Genomic DNA, 19,976 nt, shown 5'->3' with positions numbered 1-19,976 from the left:
TTTATTTTCTCCATGAAACACTGCTTGAAACAGGACACAGTTGGGGATATGCTGGCGTAGAGGATTTCTCTGGAATCCAGCCATTCTAAAATAGCTGCGTCACACTTTTAGGCAAACTTGGTCCTCATATTATCTTTCTCTGAGCCACCTACCCTTGCCTGGACACTTTTCCTGCCTCACTGGGAAAGGAAGGAGGTGATGTAAATGCATGGAAGTGAAAGATGTCCATTAAAGGCTGTGACATTATGACTCTTATTTCTTTCACCTTTCTGTCATATTATTAACCTAATAGGTTAGTGGGAGGAGTAAACGAGATAAGGTAAAAATACCTGGCCTGTGTGAATTCCTTCCTGGGAACTTGATAACTAGTATGAATAGTTCCCCACTCTCCCTACTGTGGAATTTAGGCTGCAGGGAGTGGGTGGCTTTTCAAGGACTTACAAAGGCAACTGCACAGATTCGAGGGAGTGGGTGGTGTCCAGTCTTCAGAACTGGCCAGGCCAGGCTGTACCCATGTGGGAGGCATTACAAAGGCTGAGGCTACAGTCTGTTCTAGTCTTGGTGGGCCCCAGGAGATATCAGGCAGCAATTATGGGCCAAGTTGGCTCTCTGACTAAGACTCCCCTCATCTCTTATCTCCTGGCCTCTTTTCCCCTAGTGGCCTCTGCTTCTTGGCCATGATGCTCCCTGCACTTCCCTTAGCCTTGGCCCAGATCTCCCAGCTGAATAGAAGAATCACCAAACAACTGTCGTGTTCCAGAGTCACAGGATGTAGAGACCTGAGAGGAACAAAGGGACTGAGCTGACTGGAGCTCAGGCTATGGCATTTGGAGATCTGAGAACAGATGCACATGTACACAGGTCCTAAACAACACAGAAACACATGTTCTACATGTCTACATGCAAACTAATGCAAGAATCAATGTGTGTACACATACACATTCAAGTACTCACACAAAATACATATAAACACACATAAAATATGCAGAAAATACATAAAATTACAAATCTACACATATACACGTAAGTACACATAAACAAAATACAACACAAATATAAACACAGCTACTGAAATGTAAATGTTCTATAGCAATTAAATCATCTTTTTCAATTTCTCCTGATGTTGGTCAAGGCCATTTTTCTGAGTCATCACAGTACTCCCTGGGCAGTCCTTTGCAAACAGGCATTCCTAAGAAGGCTTATGAAATATTGAAAAGAGCTATAGTGAGGAAATGCCTGGAACCTCCAGGTTGGGAATTTCTGTTCTAGTACAATAATAACACCACATATTTATATTGAAGTCAAGTATCAGGTATTGTTTGAAGTGCCTTATGTGTAATCACTCATTTAATCCTAACATCAACCCTATGAAATATTATTATCCCCATTTTATAGCAGAAGAGACTGAGGTTCAGAGAGGTTAACTAACTTTTTTTTTTTGTTTTGAGACAGAGTCTCATACTTTTGTCCAGGCTGGAGTGCAGTGGTGTGATCTCTGCTCACTACAACTTCTGCCTTCAGAATTTAAGCAATTCTCCTGCCTCAGCTTCCTGAATAGCTGGGATTACAAGCATGTCCCACCACACCTGGATAATTTTTGTATTTTTTAGTAGAGATTGGGTTTCGCTATGTTGGCCAGGTTGGTCTCAAACAGCTGGCCTCAAATGATCGGCCTACCTCAACCTTTCAAATTGCTGGGATTACAGGCGTGAGCCACTGCGCCCAGCGTTAAGTAACTTTTATAAGTTAACACAGCCAGGAGACTAACTCCAGAATACAGACTTGTAACCCCTCTGCTACGATGTATCATTTCAATACTGAGCCTTGTAGATGTTGCATGACATGCCAAGGACACATGGTAAGTTGCTCAGTCTTGGACCAAATTGCATGCCTGGCGTGTTCATCACACTGCTGGATAGCACCCCCAAATTCCCTCATCCTGGTCAGCTCTGTCACACAGCAAGCAAGTCCTCACGAACACCTTTAGTGACTTTAAACACCAAGAATTTTACAGCGCTCCCAGTGGCATTCAAAATAAAACAACACTCAACTCTGAAATACAATTTTACTTTTGTGAAATGATACAAAACATTCCTATCTGCTGAAATTGAAGGGGGTTCTTTAGATTTTTCTGCCTTTTATTTTACCCATGCCTTGCCAGTGTCCGGAACCTGGGCAGGTGCTCAGTCCTCCTATTGGGCCATCCAGCCCTGATCACAGGTCCTTCTCACAGCTCTCTGCCCAGTGTATCTCCTCCGTGCCTGACAGGGGCTTCTTGAGATCCTGCCCATTTTCTCCAAGCCCGAATCCCCAACACAGCAGAGAACCTAGGCTTCGTTTTCACTGAGGCTGTAGAGGTCAGAAGCGCTCAAGGCTCTAAATTCCCTCCTCCCTTACCTCGAAGCAAAGAAATTGTAACTAAAATGTACTGAGCACTTCCTACCTGCCAGGCACTGTTTTGAACTCCACATAGGCACTTACCACTTAAAGGTCACAACAAACCATGAGCCAGTATTATTATCTCCAAAACTGGTTGAACAACTTGCCCGTGGTCACTGCATCCATAAGGGTGTTTAGCAAAGGGCATCTTTTGGCTGTTTGGAAGTTCAGAGAATTTCTAGAGCAAGGCTTAGAAAATGGGTAGGAATCAGGGAGGAAGGGTAGGAGGAGCCAGAGTGAAAAATCACCCCATGGACCCAGTCTAGCGAGGACACAGCTGCCACCAAACACTGTTGCTCAGGACCCTAAACTCTACCCCTATTTGCCCGGCTTCCCTATTGCCCCCGGACACTGGACATCATGACGGGCTCCTTTGCTAAGATAAATTCTCTAGTGTTTCTTCTTCCTGGAATCATGAGCACCTGATTCAAAAAATAGGATGGAGTCATCTCATTGGCTGAACCTACCCACGTGTTCATATTCTAGCTGCGGGGGAGGCAGAAAAACAACTGAACATTTTGCAGCCTTGAACTCCAAGACTTAATGGATCCTTCCATCTTGGCCCCCTGAGCAGCAGGGACTACAGGTGTGTACCACCACACCTGGCTAATTAAAAAAATTTTTTTGTAGTGAGGAGGTCACATATGTTGCCCAGGCTGGCCTGGAACTCCTGGGCTCAAGCAGTTTCCCCTCTTGGCCTCCCAAAGCCCTGGAGTTACAGGGACTTGGGTTTCCTTCCCACTAGATCACTTCTCATAGAATAACATATACTTATTCAATATATAAGTTATTTCTTATCTATAATTACTTATTAAAGTGAGTTATATTTGTTATTTATTGCCTACAGATATTTCTTAAATATTATTTAATATTTAATGCCAGGTATGTCCAAGATTGCTAGAACTCCACCCCCCCCCCGTGTATCTCTTTCCTTTCTTAGTAAAACAACCCCTACATTTTAGCTAGAAATGGTTGCCTAGAATAAAGAAAGTATTTCCAGCCTCCCTTGCAGCTGGGCATGATGGTCTGAATGAGCTCTGGGAGTTGGCCAGAATTGGAAGCAAAGGATGCAACTTATTATTATTATTTTTTGGAGAGACGGTGTCTCACCTTATTGCCTAGGCTGGAGTGCAGTGGTGCGATCTCAGCTCACTGCAACCTCCACCTCCTGGATTCAAGCCATTCTCCTGCCTCAGGCTCCTGAGTAGCTGGGATTACAGGTGCCCACCACCACGCCTGGCTAAGTTTTTTTTTTTTTTTGTATTTTTAGTAGAGACAGGTTTCATCAGGTTGGCCAGGCTGGTCTCGAACTCCTACCTCAAGTGATCCATCGACCTTGGCCTCCCAAAGTGCTGGGATTACAGGTGTGAGCCACCGTGCCAAGCTGAAGGGTGCAACTTCTGAGTGGTGTCCTTAAAAGGAAGGGTGTTGCATTTCACTTCCATCGCTCCTCCTTTCCTGATGGCTGGATGGGAACTTGATGGTGGGAACTGGAGCAGCTCATGGTCATCACATGAGGCAGCCTCTTCATGAGGATGGCAGAGCATCAAGCCAAAAGGAACCTAGCTCCCTGCTGAATGGTGAAGCCGTCACACTTAACTGCATACCCAGACTTTTACATAAAAAAGAAATCCATTTCTGTCTTTTGGAGTCATTCTTGTTTGGGGGGAATATCAGTTAAAACAGTTGAACAAGTATTTTAATACACCAGGTGAGGTTATGGGTACTAAGTGGAGAGACAAAGATCAAATATGTAAAATAAAATTTGAAAGAATGGATACATATATGAAGATCATAAACCAAGTTATTACAGTCCAGAGTGACTGCGGTCTGGAATACCGTTATCTAAGGTGACCAGGGAAAGCCTCTCCAAGAAGGTGACATTTGGGATGATATGGAATGACAAGCAGGAGATTTTCGTGGGAAGATCTAGAGAAACAGCTTTACAGGGAGAGCAGATGACAACTGCTAAGGCCCTGAACTGGAAACAAGATTGGCAAGTTCAAAGTCCCTAAAGACATTACACACGTGTATCCTTCTGTTAGAAAGCAGAGAATAAGTAACTCTCGTTTAATTTATTTTTTAAAAACTTTTTATTTGTATTGTCGAGATGGAGTTTTATTCTGTCACCCAGGCTATAGTGCAATAGTACGATCTCAGCTCATTGCAACCTCTGCCTCCCAGGTTCAAGCAATTATCCTGCCTCAGCCTCCCTAGTAGCTGGGATTACAGGCACCCACCACCGTGCCCAGCAAATTTTTATATTTTTGGTAGAGATGGGGTTTCACCATGTTGGCCAGGCTGGTCTCGAACTCCTGACCTTGTGATCTCCCTGTCTTGGCCTCCCAAAGTGCTGGGATTACAGGTGTGAGCCACCGCACCCAGCCAGTTTAATTTAGTTTTTAAGATTTAAATATGGCCAGACGTGGTGGCTCAAGCCTGTAATCCCAGCACTTTGGGAGGCCAAGACGGGTGGATCACGAGGTCAGGAGTTTGAGACCATCCTGGCTAACATGGTGAAACCCCGTCTCTACTAAAAAATACAAAAAGCTAGCCAGCCGAGGTAGTGGGCGCCTGTAGTCCCAGCTACTGGGGAGGCTGGGGCAGGAGAATGGTGTAAACCTGGGAGGCGGAGCTTGCAGTGAGCTGAGATCCGGCCACTGCACTCCAGCCCAGGCGACAGAGCAAGACTCTGTCTCAAAAAAAAAGATTTAAATATGATTTAAACATTTATAGGCAAAAAATATATTTTAAAACAGAACATAATCATGGAGAACAATATTGTCACCAAGCATGACAAGACAGCTGATATAATAACAGCACTGAAGAGTTCTTGCAAATCAGCAAGTACACAACAACACCCCAATAGAATTGTCCGGATATCTGACTAAATAATTCAAAAGGAAGAAATAAAAAGACCAATACTGTATTGAATAAATGTTCTTACTATTTATCAGAGAAATGTAAAGTAATTTTTAAGTTAAATATTTCTTGATATATATTTATTATGTATTAATTCCTTTGTGGCTCTCAAAGGCCAAATGGCTTTAATTGGCCTGTCCCTTTACTGGCACTGGTACCGGCCAGTTTCCCACACTCTCATCTTGTGCTTTGCTGAGACATCTGCTACACACTGTCCTTTGGCCTGGATGACCTCATGTAAATCCCCTCCTGTTCTAATTCACTGCCCACAGCCCTGCTGATAAAAGCAAAGCTCATCTCTGCCCTGCTGCAGGGAACCCTATTTCCTTCCCCTGCAGCTCAGGCGCCTCCTCCTCTCAGGTCTGCCAGCCATGAAACTTCTTTTCTTGTTTCTTGCCATCCTTCTGGCCACAGAAGTACCAGTGATATCAGGTAATGTGAGCCTCTCTCAGGGGTCTGGGCTCCTGGTCATGGACTTCCCTTCTTTCCCTCCCCTCTCACTGTGGGCATGATGTAAAGCCTTTCCTTCTCTCCTGCAACTTTGGGGAGTTTCCCCAGGATCATCTCAGGTTAAAATCTCTCTCTGACTCTTTTTTGCCAGAGTGGTGGGATGATAGACGTTTGGAGCATCTGGCACTTGAGGGCCAGGGTGGTATCCTGGGGGGAGCTTGGGAGTGGTTTGAGGGGCAAAGCATGGGTGCATGTTGGGGACTTATTGAGGGCTTTGGGAGACTAGAGTGGAGGTTGGGGTGAGTTGTGATGTGGAGGAAAAACCTTGGCATTGGGGTGATAGAAGGAATGTCAGGATGAGCAGGAGGTGAGGAGCTGGGCTTCCCTGATGGTTTAGGGCAGAGTTGGAGAGAGGATGGGATTTGGGGTTGAGTGGAGCTGGTGTTGGGGATTAGACTGGGGCTTGGGCTGAGGCTGGGAGTCAGTGCTGGATGCTGCAGGGTGTTTGGGTTCAGCTTGGTGATGGGACACTGCTGGGAATTGAGGTTAGTGACTTGATTAGATTAGGGTTAGATTAGATTAGATTAGGGTTTGGCCTGGAGTTGGGGCTTGGGGGCATTGAGTTGAGTAAGGCTGGGAGTTCTAATTAAGGTAGGCCTGAATGAGTTTGAGTTTGAATTGGGTTAATATAGGGTCAAGGAAGATTGGAGATTGGGCTGCGGCTGGAGCTGAGGCTTATTGGGCTTATGTTAAACAGGGTCAGGCTATTGATAAGAAACCGGGTCTGTGTAATGTGACTGAATCCTCTTTTCCCTAATATTACAGGTGATCATGTCCTTTTGCCTTCATTCCTAGCTCTGCTAGGTGGGACATTAATTAGCTTCAGTTGATTCCAAAGTAAGCAGTAGGAAGTTGGGGGATAGGAAGACAGAAGGGTGAGAAGTCCAAAAAAGGCTCTCCCGAAAACTTTGGAGTTCTCGGTTGGAACCATTGTCTCAGTTCTCTTCCCTCTCAAGGTCTCGTCTCTCTTTTCCTGGGACTGGGCCTAGCATTACTCACTCAACTGGCTTTCTTCTCTGCTTCCCTGTCTTCCTGTTCCTCCTCTGCCTTCTCTTTTCTCTCCACTTGAGGGATACTAACATCTGCTTAATTGTTGTTCGTATGCCCCAAAGTAGAGTGTTGGATGGATGGACACTGCCGGTTGTTGTGCAAAGATGGTGAAGACAGCATCATACGCTGCCGAAATCGTAAACGGTGCTGTGTCCCTAGTCGTTATTTAACAATCCAACCAGTAACAATTCATGGAATCCTTGGCTGGACCACTCCTCAGATGTCCACAACAGCTCCAAAAACGAAGAGAAATATAAATAATGGATAGAAATGACTTTGTTTCAGATTGTTTAGGGTCCACATTTCATTAAAACTCACAAATTTATTTCTGGTGTCTGTCAGTCATAAGGAATGATACCCCAAATGGATTGAGGGTGGGGGGATGGCAGGGGGAGGTGAAGAGGTAGTCGAGGGAAGTCACTAGGGCTGGGTCATAGCGATGGTGTGATCATTACAGTCTTGAAGATGATTCCCCATCTACCAACTGCAGGAGAGGCTATTGAGTCAGGAGTGGAGCGGGGAGAGCACGGCGGGAGCTGAGAGATTTAAAGGCATAGCAGATGCCTAGAGAGTGGGAGAATCCTTAGGCTGGGAGAGTTGGTCCATTTTGAGAGTGAATGGGCTGAGGGTGGATGGGGCTGAATATAACCCAAATCCTTGGGGTTCTAGAGAAACCAGCTGATGCTTTCTAGTGCTCAGGAGGCCCAGCCCCAGGGGTTAAAGGTGTCTAAGTACTAAAAAAAGATAAAGCACATGATTTGCTTATTTATCTATGAATTTGTTCATTATTCATTTTTTCCATTCTTTCATTGATTCATTCACTCATATTCACCTCAGCTCTGCCACTTTCTACTGGCAGACTCTGCATATAAACCTCGCAGAACTTTATCTTCCTCCTCTGTAAATAAGAGTAATAGTAGAATCTGTTTCAGGATTGCAGTAAGGATGAAATGACATAATAATGCAAAGGTAAGCACTCAACAAATGTCATCATCTATTGTTCATTGATTTATTCAAAGATTTATGAAATATGAGCTGTGTGCCTTCTAACTGTGTTAGACTCTGAGGGAGACAGAGACTGACTCATCTGAACTGTTACTTCAGCCTGGGAGAAGACTCACTCGGGAACATTTAAGAATCCTGATTGGGAACCTAGAGGATCTGGGTGTCTTCCCAGGCTTCATTATCTCAAGTCCTATTCTCTGGGCCCCATTTAACCAACACAGCTGTTCACCCCTGAACTGCGTCCGCTGCAGTGAGGCCAGGGACCAAGAGTGCTCGATAAAGCGTGATGCATGGCATAGAGACAGACAGAAGGAGTTCACTATCATCCAGGAAGACTATTTGCTCTCAGCTCAATATTTCTGCTCTTAGACTCTGGAAAGAGGGGCCCCTCCTCTGATCTCGATCTGACTCTGGGCCTCCTCTGGCTAAGTCCCTCCTCATGGGGTGAGGAGTTGCTGCGGGCAAGGGGAATATGCCCACCAGGAGCCTCTGCCTGCCCTCCTCCCTTTCTGGGCCATGCTGGGTCCTGGGATTGCCTGCCCAGAGAAACCTTGTGCCTGCTTCAAGGAGCTGCAGGGGCCTTTCCTCAAGGTCCATCCTTGGAGGGTTGGGCCACTGGGTGCCAACCACTAGGCAGGAGAAGCATCAAGGGATGCTCTTGTTTGCAGGGTCTGTGGGTAGAGCTGGGGATGGGTGAGAAGAGAGGTGAGCTGTGGGCTGGGCAGGCTCCCCTCGGAATGCCATGTTCCTGCATGGAGTTCTGAGGAATCAGAAAATTATAAATTCAAACCTGACCTTTCAGGTCATTATGAAGGGCTATCTTGTAAATGAGGCTAGATATTTTTATGTATTCTTTTTATTAGCTTGATTAAAGCATTTAAGCATGCAGACAAATGACATGACGCAGTAGCCTTCATTTGCCTTCTTGCCGCGGGACCTTCAAATGTTAGGGTTGTGCCTGGTATTGGATCCTACTCTGGCTGATAATACATTTCTTTTAAAAAATTATTTTTAATTCACAAATAATAATTGCACATATTTATGGTGTACAACGTGATAGTTCAATACATGTACAGAAAGTGTAACCCCCAAATCAGGGTAATTAGCATATCCATCACCTCAAACATTTATCCCTTTTTTGTGTTGGAAACATTCAAAGTCCTCTTTCTAGCTAATCGAAAATACACAATAGACTGGATGTGGGTGGCTCACCCCAGTAATCCCAGCACTTTGGGAGGCCAAGGCGGGTGGATCACCATGAGGTCAGGAGTTTGAGACCAGCTGGTCAACATGGTGAAACCGTGTCTCTACTAAATATGAAAATTGAGCCAGGCATAGTGGCTATAATCCCAGCTACTTGGGAGGCTGAGGCAGGAGAATCACTTGAACCTGGAAAGCAGAGGTTGCAGTTAGCTGAGTTGGCACCACTGCACTCCAGCCTGAGCGATAGAGCAAGACTCTGTCTCAAAAAAAAAAAAAAAAGAAAAAAGAAAATACACAATGAATGATTGTTAACTACAGTCACCCTACAAAGCTATGGAACACTAGAACTTACTCCCCCTATCTAGCTGAGATTTTGTATCTGTTAACCAGCCTCTCCGTATTCTCCTTTCCCGCTTACCCTTCCCAGTCTCTGATAAACACAATTCTACTCTCTACTTCAATGAGATCCACATTTTTAAGCTTCCACATATGAGTGAGAACAAGTAATATTTATCTTTCTGTATCTGGTTTGTTTCAATTAACATCATGCTCATCTATGTTGCCACAAATGACAGAACTTCATGCTTTTTTTGTGGCCAAATAGTATTCCATTGTGTGTATATGCAAACTTTCTTTATCCCTTCATCTATTGATGTATACTTACGTTCACAACGTATTTTTCAGCCCACTTCAAAGGCAGGAGCTGCATAATCTTTTCACAGTTTTGCTGCCTCTCTGGGAGCTGGGACACTTAGGCTGCCCACGAGAGCTACCTGTGCTCCCAGGCCTGGGGCGAGACCATAAAAAATGTTTCCTCGCTGGTCTCCCTACCCTCAGGTTTTCTCTGCACTAATCCCTATTATTAGAGGGATTCTTAGTAGGAAGTTTCTCTGTGTCATTCTCCTGCTTAGATTTCTTCCTTTGCTCATCACCACCCAGGGTCTGGACATTCAAAGCCTTCACATGGTGACCTGGTTTCACCTCCCATGACTGTCCCTCACATACCTTCTCCTCAGCCACTGCAACCCTCTTGCCATCCTCTCCTGTCCCCCACATTGTGTTTGTTCATGGCTCCCTCCGGCTGGTCCCCAACACTCAGCTCATCTCTGTGATGAATGCCCTCTCATCCTGCAAAGCTCAGTTGATGCTCCCACCCAGGAAAGTCTTCACATAAACTCTGTCTCACTATCTCTCTCTCTTTTTTTGAGACAAGGTCTTGCTTGGTTGCCCAGGCTGGAGTGCAGTGGTGCAATCATGGCTCACTGTAGCCTCACCCTCCCAGGCTCAAGCCATCCTCCCACCTCAGCCTCCTGAGTAGCTGGGACTATACATGCGTGCCAACATGCCTGGCTAATTTTTCTATTTTTTTGTTTTAGAGGCAGGGTCTTACTATATTGCTTAGTCTGCTCTCAAACTCCTTGGCTCAAGTGATCCACCTGCCTTAGCCTCCCAAAGTGCTGGGATTACAGTCATGAGCCACCACATCCAGCCCTGTCTTATTATTTCTTAATAATTACAATAGCTGTAATAATAGTTCTCATTGACCCTTGCTATGTGTCATTCCATTCTTACAACAATCCTCTTATCATCCCTATTTTACTTATTAGGAAACTGAGGCCCAGAGAGGTGATATAATTAGCCCAAGTCACACAGTATTAAGATAGAGCAGGGGATCAAACTGAGTTTTTTTTTTTTTTGTCTTTTGTTATTTGTCTTGTTTCTTTGGTAGAAAGTAGGTACTAAACTGTCACTGAGTAATGCAGACATTGGATTATCACTCGATTCTGGGAATTCTACAAGAAAGGAACAATTCTCAGGGAATCCTAAAATGAGGCCTGAGCAGAGATCTGGAGTAGAAAAAGGATTTTTAAGTTGAGAAAACAGTGAGGCTTGAGGTGATACCATTCCTTGCCTCTTTTAGACTTTCCTCACTCTCCATCTAGCAGAATAATGGTCTTGTCTAGCAGTTTGTTAATTTGTATTCCTGGGGTCTAAGGCAGAAATGTTTGTTTATTGTATTGTGTATTCACATTCATTCAGATGAAGGTGAGAGCAGTAGCTTTTTTTTTCAGTTTTATTTTATTTTATTTTTGAAATTTACAATAACATTGTCTAAATTCAGTTGGGATGGTGTCTTCTGGTGTCTATATTTTACAAAAATAGAAGGCAGAGAGAATTGACTCAGGTTAGGTTGAAAACAAAGAGAAAAGAATGATAATGATCGTTATTGTTCTTACCACTCACATGAAGTGAAACGTGAACAGTGGAAAGGCTGTCTCTGAACATCAGAAAAAAGTTTTAAAAATTTGTGTTAAAAGTCTGCATTTCACATATTTAGGGAGGATAATGTCAGAGTGGAGGGATCTCAGCTGATCCTAATCAGCATACATGTAGAATAGAGGACATTTCTTCCAAATTCCAATTTTCAAATTACAGATATCTGCCTAAATTTAACATTTTACACTGTGGTTGTGACTCACCTCTTATCTACCATGCTTTGATTTCCCACACCATATCTATTATTGTTTCATGTTGATTCTCAGACCTTCATATAAGAAATCTTTTCTTTCTTCTTGTAGTTTATTTTGTTGTTTTTGGTGAATTTTTTTATTTTTAATTTCTGTGATACATAGGTGTATATATTTATGGGGTACATGAAATAGTTTGATACAGGAATTCAGCATATGCTGATCACATCAGAGTAAATGGGGTATCCATCACCTTAGCATTTATCTCCTCTTTGTATTACATAAAATCCAATTGTACTATTTTAGTTATTTTAAAATGCACAATAAATTATTGTGAACTACAGTCACCTGTTGTGCTATCAAATACTCAATCTTATTCATTCTATTGAACTATATTTTTAAACCCTTGTAATTTACTCTTAAGAAGCACCTTTGGTAATCAAGTCTCTCAGCGGGTTTACTTCTGAAAAGATCTAAATGTATGCTTATCTATTGTATTAGTCCATTTTCATACTGCTATGAAGAAATACCCAAGACTGGGTAATTTATAAAGAAAAAGAGTTTGAATGATTCAGTTTCCCATGGCTGGGAGGCCTCACAATCATGGCAGAAGGCGAAGGAGGAGCAAAGGCACATTTTACATGACAGCAGGCAAAACTGTGTGTAGGGGGGAACTGCCCTTTATAAAACCATCAGATCTTGTGAGACTTTTTTTTCCTTTTTTTTTTTTTTTTTAAGAGTCTTGTTCTCTTGCCCAGGCTGGAGTGCAGTGGCAGTCTTGGCTCACTGTAGCCTCACCTCCCAGGTTCAAGCAATTCTCCTGCCTCAGCCTCCCAAGTAGCTGGGATTATAGATATGCACCACTATGCCTGGCTAATTTTTGTATTCTTTCGTAGAGACAAGGTTTCACCATGTTGGCCAGGCTTGTTTGAACTCCTGGCCTCAAGTGTCCCATCCACCTTGGCCTCCCAAAGTACCAGGATTACAGGCATGAGTCACCACGCCTGGCCAGATCTCACAAGACTTACTCACTATCGCGAGAACAGCACAGGAAAAACCTACCCCCATGATTCAATTACCTCCCACCAGGTCCCTCCCATGATATGTGGGGATTATGGGAGCTACAATTTAAGATGAGATTTGAGGGGGGCCACAGCCAGACCATATCATCTGTTAAGAAAATTTTAGCTAAGTATACAATTCTAGCTTGAACCGTAATTTCCCTCAGCACTCAACATTTCTTTCTCTGCTTACTGGCTCTTTAAAGGCTATGGAGAATTTGATGTCCCTTTTCTAGGTTATCACTCTTTCTCCAAACTGAGTTCTGATTGGCTTCACAAACTGTCACTCTTAAGAAGTTATGACATGTATTATGTTGTTGTGTAATTATTTGAGTTATTGTCCCCTTTCCAGCAATCCCCCAAACACACACATATTAGGTAGAAATCCACAGGGGCTGAGATGATGTTTTATTTACATCTGCATGCCTGATGTTAAGCCCAGCACTGGACATGAATGCGTTTTAGTGAGTGTTTCTTGAATATGAATAATGAATTCACAAGTGAAAGCATGAGTGGATCTGGTGGGGGCACAAATGGCTGACTCCAGGTTCCGGGAATCTGGGTGGAGAACTTTCTGGGCTGGAGGGAGCAGAGGACCACTGTGTCAGGTATACGTGGTTCTGGCTGGCAGGGTTAGCAAGGATGCAGAGGAGTTTCTGGGTCTTGCTCAAATGATAATTTAAAACAACAATAATAGTTAACATTCATTGAGTTCTTACCATGTGTCAGTCCCTTATTGCTTTCTATATATTTAGCCACTAATCCTCACAATTCTAGGGGTTAGCTGTTTTTCCAGTCTACACTGTACATATGAGAAAAAGGGTAGAACAGAGAGTCGCAGAAACTTGCCCCAGGATACACAGCAAGTAAAATGGGAGCTAGGATTGGTCTCCTAGGGGTTCTTGTTTTTTAGATTTTGTTTTTTTAATCTCTCTATAGCCCCTTAGGTTATTTTATTTATTCGTATTTTCACTTTTCATTTTGAAATAATTGTAGATTCACAGGAAGTTACAAGAGAGAGGTCCTGTGTACTCTTCACCCAGATTCCTCCAATGCTTAGATTTTACATAACTGTAATGCAATATGAAAACCAGGAAACTGATATTGGTACAATATATGTGTATACTTCCATGCCATTTCATCATGTGCAGATGCAACCACCATCATGATCAAGCTGCAGAACTGTTCCATCACCACGAAGATCTGCCTCCTGTTGCTCCTTTAAAGTCATACCAGCCTTCCTCCCTGTCCCCACGCACTGTCACCATGCTTAACCCTTGGCAACCACTAATCTGTTTTCCCATCTCTATCGTTTGGTCATTTGACACTGTTGAATAAATAGAATCATATGTGAGAGTTCGTGATTGGCTATTTCTTTCTTTTTTTTTGGCTCAGCATTATGCTCTTTTTTTTTTTTTTTGAGACAGGGTTTGGCTCTGTTGCCTGGGCTGGAGTGCAGTGGTGTGATCTTAGCTCACCATAACCTCTGCCTCCTGGGCTCAAGCGTTCCTCCCACCTCAGCCTCCCCAGTAGCTGGGACTACAAATGTGTGCCACCACGTGTGGCTAATTTTTTATTTTTTGTAGAGATGGGTTTTCGCCATGTCACCCAGGCTGGTCTCGAATTCCTGAGCTCAAGTGATCTTCCCGCCTCAACCTCACAAAGTGCTGGGATTACAGGCCTGAGCACCGTGCCCAGCTAAGCAGCATTAAGCTCTTGAGATCCATCCACACTACGTGTATCAATAATTTGTTCCTTTTAGTTCTGAGTATTTCTACCCATTGCATTAAGGCAAGAAAATTAAATGAAAGGCATGCAGATTAGACAGGAAGGAATAAAATGGTGTCTGTTTGAAGATGTTATAATGGTTTATGTAGAAAATTCTAAGAAATCTACAAACAAAACAAAACAAAAGCAAAGGCAAAACACCTAAAACTAATAAGTAGATTCAGTAAGGTCACAGGATATAAGGTAAACATACACAAATCAATTGTATTTCTATATAAAGCAATGAACATGTGCACTCTGAAATTAAAAATATGATACCATTCAAAGTCACTCCGAGAAAATAAAACACTTAAGTGTACATCTAACAAACTATGTACAGAAATTGTATGCTGAAAACTATAGAATATTGATAAAAGAAATAAGAGCTAAATAAATGAAGAGACACACCATCTTCCTATCTTGTAAGACTCAAATAGCAGATGTTAATTCTCCTCAAATTGACATATTCATTTACGTCAAAATCCCAGCAAGAATTTTTTTGTAGATATAGACCAGACTATTCTGTCTATACCTTGCCTAAAGAGAAATCTGCAAAAGAATAAGAATAGCTAAAACAAAATTGAAAAAGGATAAAGTTGGAAGAATTATTTTATCAGATTTTAAGGCTTATTATATAGTAATAGTAATTGAGTTTGTGTGGTCTTGGAGAGACAGGTACATCAATCAATGGAACAGAATAGGGAACTCAGAAATAGCCTCATAGGAGTACAGCCAACTGATTTTTGACAGAGGTGCAAAAGCAATTCATTGGAAGAAAGGTCCTTTTCAACACATGATGCTGGAGCAATTGAACATCTACAGGCAAAAAACAAAACAAACAAGCAAACAAACAAAAATCTAAACCTAAACCTCACACCTTTCACAAATATTTACTTAAAACAGATCCTAACAGCCAGTCATGGTGGCTCACACCTATAATCCCAGTGACTCAGGATGCTGAGAGGGGAGGATCATTTGAGCCCAGGAGTTCCAGACCAGCCTGGGCAACATAGCAAGATCCCATCTCTACAAAAATGAAATGCATTAGCTGGGCATGGCGACATGTGCCTCTAGTTCCCAGCTACTCCAGAGGCTGATTTGGGAAGATTGCTTGAGCCCAGGAGTTTGAGGTTACAATGAGCTATGATTGTGTCACTGCACTCCAGCTTGGGCAACACAGCAAGACCCCATCTCTAAAGAAAATTATTTTTAAAGGATTATATATTTAAAAAAAATGTAAAACTATAAAATTTCTAGAAGAAAGCATAGGAAAAAACATTCAGACCGAGTGCTTGGTGAAGAGCTCTTAGATACAAAAGAACAGCCTAGAAAAGAAAGAGAATCAATAAATTGGACTTACTCAAAAAAAAATTTTTTTTTTTTTTTTGAGAGGGAGTCTCGCTCTGTCGCCCAGGCTGGAGTGCAGTGGCCGGATCTCAGCTCACTGCAAGCTCCGCCTCCCGGGTTCACGCCATTCTCCTGCCTCAGCCTCCCGAGTGGCCGGGACTACAGGCGCCCGCCACCTCGCCCGGCTAGTTTTTTTTTTTTTTGTATTTTTTAGTAGAGATGGGGTTTCACCGTGTTAGCCAGGATGGTCTCGATTTGCTGACTTCGTGATCCGCTCGTCTCGGCCTCCCAAAGTGCTGGGATTACAGGCTTGAGCCACCGCGCCCGGCCGACTTACTCAAAATTTTAAACTTTCACTTTGTGAAACACCCTGTGAAGAGAATGGTTGAAAAGACAAATTACAACAGAGCAAGATTATTTTCAAACCATATATCTGACAAAGAACTTGTATCTGGAATATAGAAACAACTCTTAAGACTCAATAGTAATTGCCGGGCATGGTGGCTCACGCCTGTAATCCCAGCACTTTGGGAGGCCGAGGTGGGCAGATCACGAGGTCAGGAGATCGAGGCCATCCTGGCTAACACGGTGAAACCCTGCCTCTACTAAAAATACAAAAAATTAGCTGGGAGGAGTGACGGGTGTGTGCCTGTAGTCCCAGGTACTTGGGAGGCTGAAGCAGGAGAAGGGCGTGAACCCGGGAGGCAGAGCTTGCAGTGAGCTGAGATAGTGCCACTGCACTCCAGCCTGGGTGACAGAGACTCCATCTCAAAAAAAAAAAAAAAAAAAAAAAAAAAGTTAGCCGGGCGTGGTGGTGCACACCTGTAATCCCAGCTACTCAGGAGACTGAGACAGAAGAATTGCTTGAACCCAGGAGGCGGATGTTGCAACGAGCTGAGAGCGTGCCACTGCCCTCCAGCCTGGCGACAAAGCAAGACTTCGTCTCCCAAAAAAAAAAAAAAAAAAAAGACTCAACAGTAATAATCCAATTAGAAATGGACAAAAGATATGAAAAGACATTTCACTGAAGAGGATATACAGATAGCAAATAAGCACTTGAAAAGATGTTCAACATCATTAGCCATTAGGGAAATGCATATTAAGACCAGAATGAGACACTACTACATACCTATTAGAACAACTAAAATTAAAAATAGTTATTTTAACAAATTTTTTTTCTTAGTTTAGGCCCACTCATCCTCCATTATTTTGTCTTTTAATGCCTTCTGACAAATTAAAAAAAAATGTGTCCAGGCTGGGTGTGGTGGACTTTGGGAGGCTGAGGTGGGTGGATCACTTGAGGTCAGGAGTTCGAGACCAGCCTGGCCAACATAGAGAAACCCCTACTCTACTAAAAATACAAAAATTATCTGGGTGTGGTGGTGTACGCCTGTAATCCTAGCTACATGGGAGGCTGAGGCATGAGAATCGCTTGAACCAGGGAGTCGGAGGTTGCAGTGAGCCAAGATTGTGCCACTGCACTCCAGCCTAAGCAACAGAGCAAGACTCTGTCTTGGAAAAAAAAAATCCGCCTTTCATCTGCCAGATATATGTTCTAAATTACCTGTTTTATTATTACTAGAAGCAAGAGTATAAAAAATTCTTTATTTAGTCCATTGTAGTTTTAAATGTTCCTGTCATTTTATTGAAAATAAAACCTATTATCAGATTGATCCTCTCTAATTTATAAACGATAGGGATTTTCAAAAACATTTCCTTTTGGGGAGAAGTTGTTAAATAAAGAAACACATGGTCTTAAAAAAAAATCCCAAACTCCCAATAGACCTGGAAACAATCAAAATGGCCCTCAACGGACACATGATTAAATAGACTACTACATTAATACCATGGAATACTACCCAGAAGTCAAAGGAATGAATTACAGATACACACAACTTGGGTGACTCTCAGTTCTGTTGTCTTTTTTTTTTTTCATTAAAGTTGAGATTTTCCTGGTTCTCAGTACGATGAGTAATTTTTGCTGGAACCTGGATGTTTTTGGTATTATTATGTTATGAGATGCTGGATCATATTTCAATGATCTTTGTTGGCTTGTCTCCTCTGACACCGCTCTGGAGAGGGCAGTGGGGTGCTGCCTGGATACTGCCAGGTGGGTGGAAGTCCAGGTGTATTTCCTCTGGTACTACCTTGGTTGGGATGGGGAGGGATATTCTGTTCCCTGTGTGGCCTCCAAGTCACATCTCAGGGAGTAGTGGCCCTGTTACTACTGTGTGGTGGTGAAAGTCTTGACTCTGCACTAGGCTCCTTCTGTCATCACCCCATCAGGGAAGTGGAGGGAGGGATGCCTTCTTCCCACCAGATAGGGGAAGTCGAGGCTCCCCACATGATTCCTATGACACTGCATGGTGGTGATCGGCCTTGTGACCATCCAGCAGTGATAATAGTCCCCGCTCCCCACTTGGGTTCCACTCTAGAAGGTTACACCACCTTACAGAGTGGAAAGGGCAGAATTCGAGGCTCCCCATGTAGCCTTCTTTGGTGGATGTATGAGTGGGAGTGTAGTTTTGTCTTTGGTTTTTCCTGGAGCTGAGTGGTTATTGTCTAAAATGTTCTTTCTTGCTGGGTTGATCTTTCCTGGTCTTTGGTTAGAGAGAGGAGACTTTCCTTGGGACTCAGACTCTGTACTCGTTTGTATTTCCAGGTTGTCAGTCTCTCCAGGACAGGCTGGGATCGATGAGGCAAAAAGAAAATCCAGGGAATTCATGACTGTGTCCTTCCTTAGATCCTGAGGTCCCTGCCTAGTTCTTCTTTACTTTACCTTTCAGAGTAAACACACACACACACACACACACACACACACACACACACACACACACACCCAGGGTTTTAAACCGAACTTAGCAGGACAAATAGAGAAAAATAGATTGACTCTTTTTGTCCTGGAAGTAGAAGTCACTATTTCCCTTTAGGTTTTCTCCCTGCTCCCCGTTTAGGTTTTTATGATGCTTCCCGACTTATCAGATTCATGTCACTCCTAGGTAGAAGTTAGCTATTTGTATTTTTTTTTCTTTTGCCAGGCAAACGCCACATCCTTCGATGCATGGGTAACAGTGGAATTTGTAGGGCCTCTTGCAAAAAGAATGAACAGCCTTACCTCTATTGCAGAAATTATCAGCCCTGCTGCCTCCAGTCCTACATGAGGATAAGCATTTCCGGCAAAGAGGAAAATACCGATTGGTCTTATGAGAAGCAGTGGCCAAGACTACCTTGAGTGCTGGTGATTACCATTCTCAACCTCTCTGGGCACAGAGACCTGCTGTCAACTCTCCTCATTAAAATTCATATACCTGCTACCCTTGTCTGTCTTTGATCCACTGAAAATCATAGTGAGAGACTGGGCTTTGCATGGTGACAATGACTGTCTCATTCTGGATAAGCCCCGTGAGAGAGAAGGCTGGAAAACTGGGGAAACAATTACAGAGAAGCTAGACAAGCCAGTGAGGAGGGGGAAGAATGAATCGAATAAGGGAGGGTCAAAGGGTTTAGGCAGATTTATGACTTAATCTGTGCCATGTAGAACTCAGGGAGGGTCTTTAACCAGTGGGATGAATACATAGGGCAGTAGGTGGAGGTCTTGTAGACAACTTTGGCCTAGTTCATGAAAAAACTTTATAACCAACAGAGCTGCTGTAATATGGAATAAGCTGTGTTGGTTTCAAGCTGTGAGACTGAAGGGCCTGTTTGGTGGTTATTGCAGAAGGTCTTTGAATATTGGGTGCTGTTGTTGTGGATAGTCAAGGTCCTCTAATTCTTCAAAACCTAAGAGGCTTATGTCCCCAATGACAACTAACACCAGCTTTGTAATATAAAATTCGAATTTTACTTTTTATGTCTTACCTCCCACTAACAGTTCTAAATTCTGTCAAAAGTAGAGTAGTACTTACCCATTATCTTTCTCTACTTCTCTGATTCTCCTCAACTCATTACAATTTGCCTTTGTGCTTATTTGCTATTGAACTGGCTCTGGTCAAGGTCACCAGTGGACCTCCTTTTTTTTTTTTTCATCATAATATGTCTTTTTTTTTTTTTTTTTTTTTTTTTTCTGAGACGGAGTCTCGCTCTGTCACCCAGGCTGGAGTGCAGTGGCCGGATCTCAGCTCACTGCAAGCTCCTCCTCCCGGGTTTACGCCATTCTCCTGCCTCAGCCTCCCGAGTGGCTGGGACTACAGGCGCCCGCCACCTC

General features: G+C 43.2%; 1 protein-coding gene across 3 annotated transcripts; it reads left to right on the top strand.

The window, feature by feature from the left end:
* The first annotated feature begins 5,612 nt into the window (after nucleotides 1–5,612).
* Nucleotides 5,613–19,086, top strand: DEFB119 (defensin beta 119). 3 transcript variants are annotated; one of them, XM_023220592.3, is made up of 2 exons: nucleotides 5,613–5,793; nucleotides 18,811–19,086. In XM_023220592.3, exons 1-2 carry the CDS (start codon nucleotides 5,733–5,735, stop codon nucleotides 19,002–19,004), a joined length of 255 nt encoding a protein of 84 aa, XP_023076360.1. In that variant the 5' UTR covers nucleotides 5,613–5,732; the 3' UTR covers nucleotides 19,005–19,086. The 3 variants fall into 3 exon arrangements, with proteins under 3 accessions (XP_023076360.1, XP_023076359.1, XP_023076358.1); XM_023220591.3 differs by lacking the exon at nucleotides 18,811–19,086 and adding an exon at nucleotides 6,987–7,245 and having other exon boundaries at nucleotides 5,626–5,793; XM_023220590.3 differs by lacking the exon at nucleotides 18,811–19,086 and adding an exon at nucleotides 6,984–7,245 and having other exon boundaries at nucleotides 5,626–5,793.
* The last annotated feature ends 890 nt before the right edge of the window (nucleotides 19,087–19,976 follow it).

Source organism: Piliocolobus tephrosceles, chromosome 20, assembly GCF_002776525.5.
Source record: "Piliocolobus tephrosceles isolate RC106 chromosome 20, ASM277652v3, whole genome shotgun sequence".
Taxonomy (NCBI): Eukaryota; Metazoa; Chordata; class Mammalia; order Primates; family Cercopithecidae; genus Piliocolobus; species Piliocolobus tephrosceles.
The sequence above is the reverse complement of the archived record's forward strand: the minus strand, read 5'-3'. Positions and strand labels throughout refer to the sequence as shown.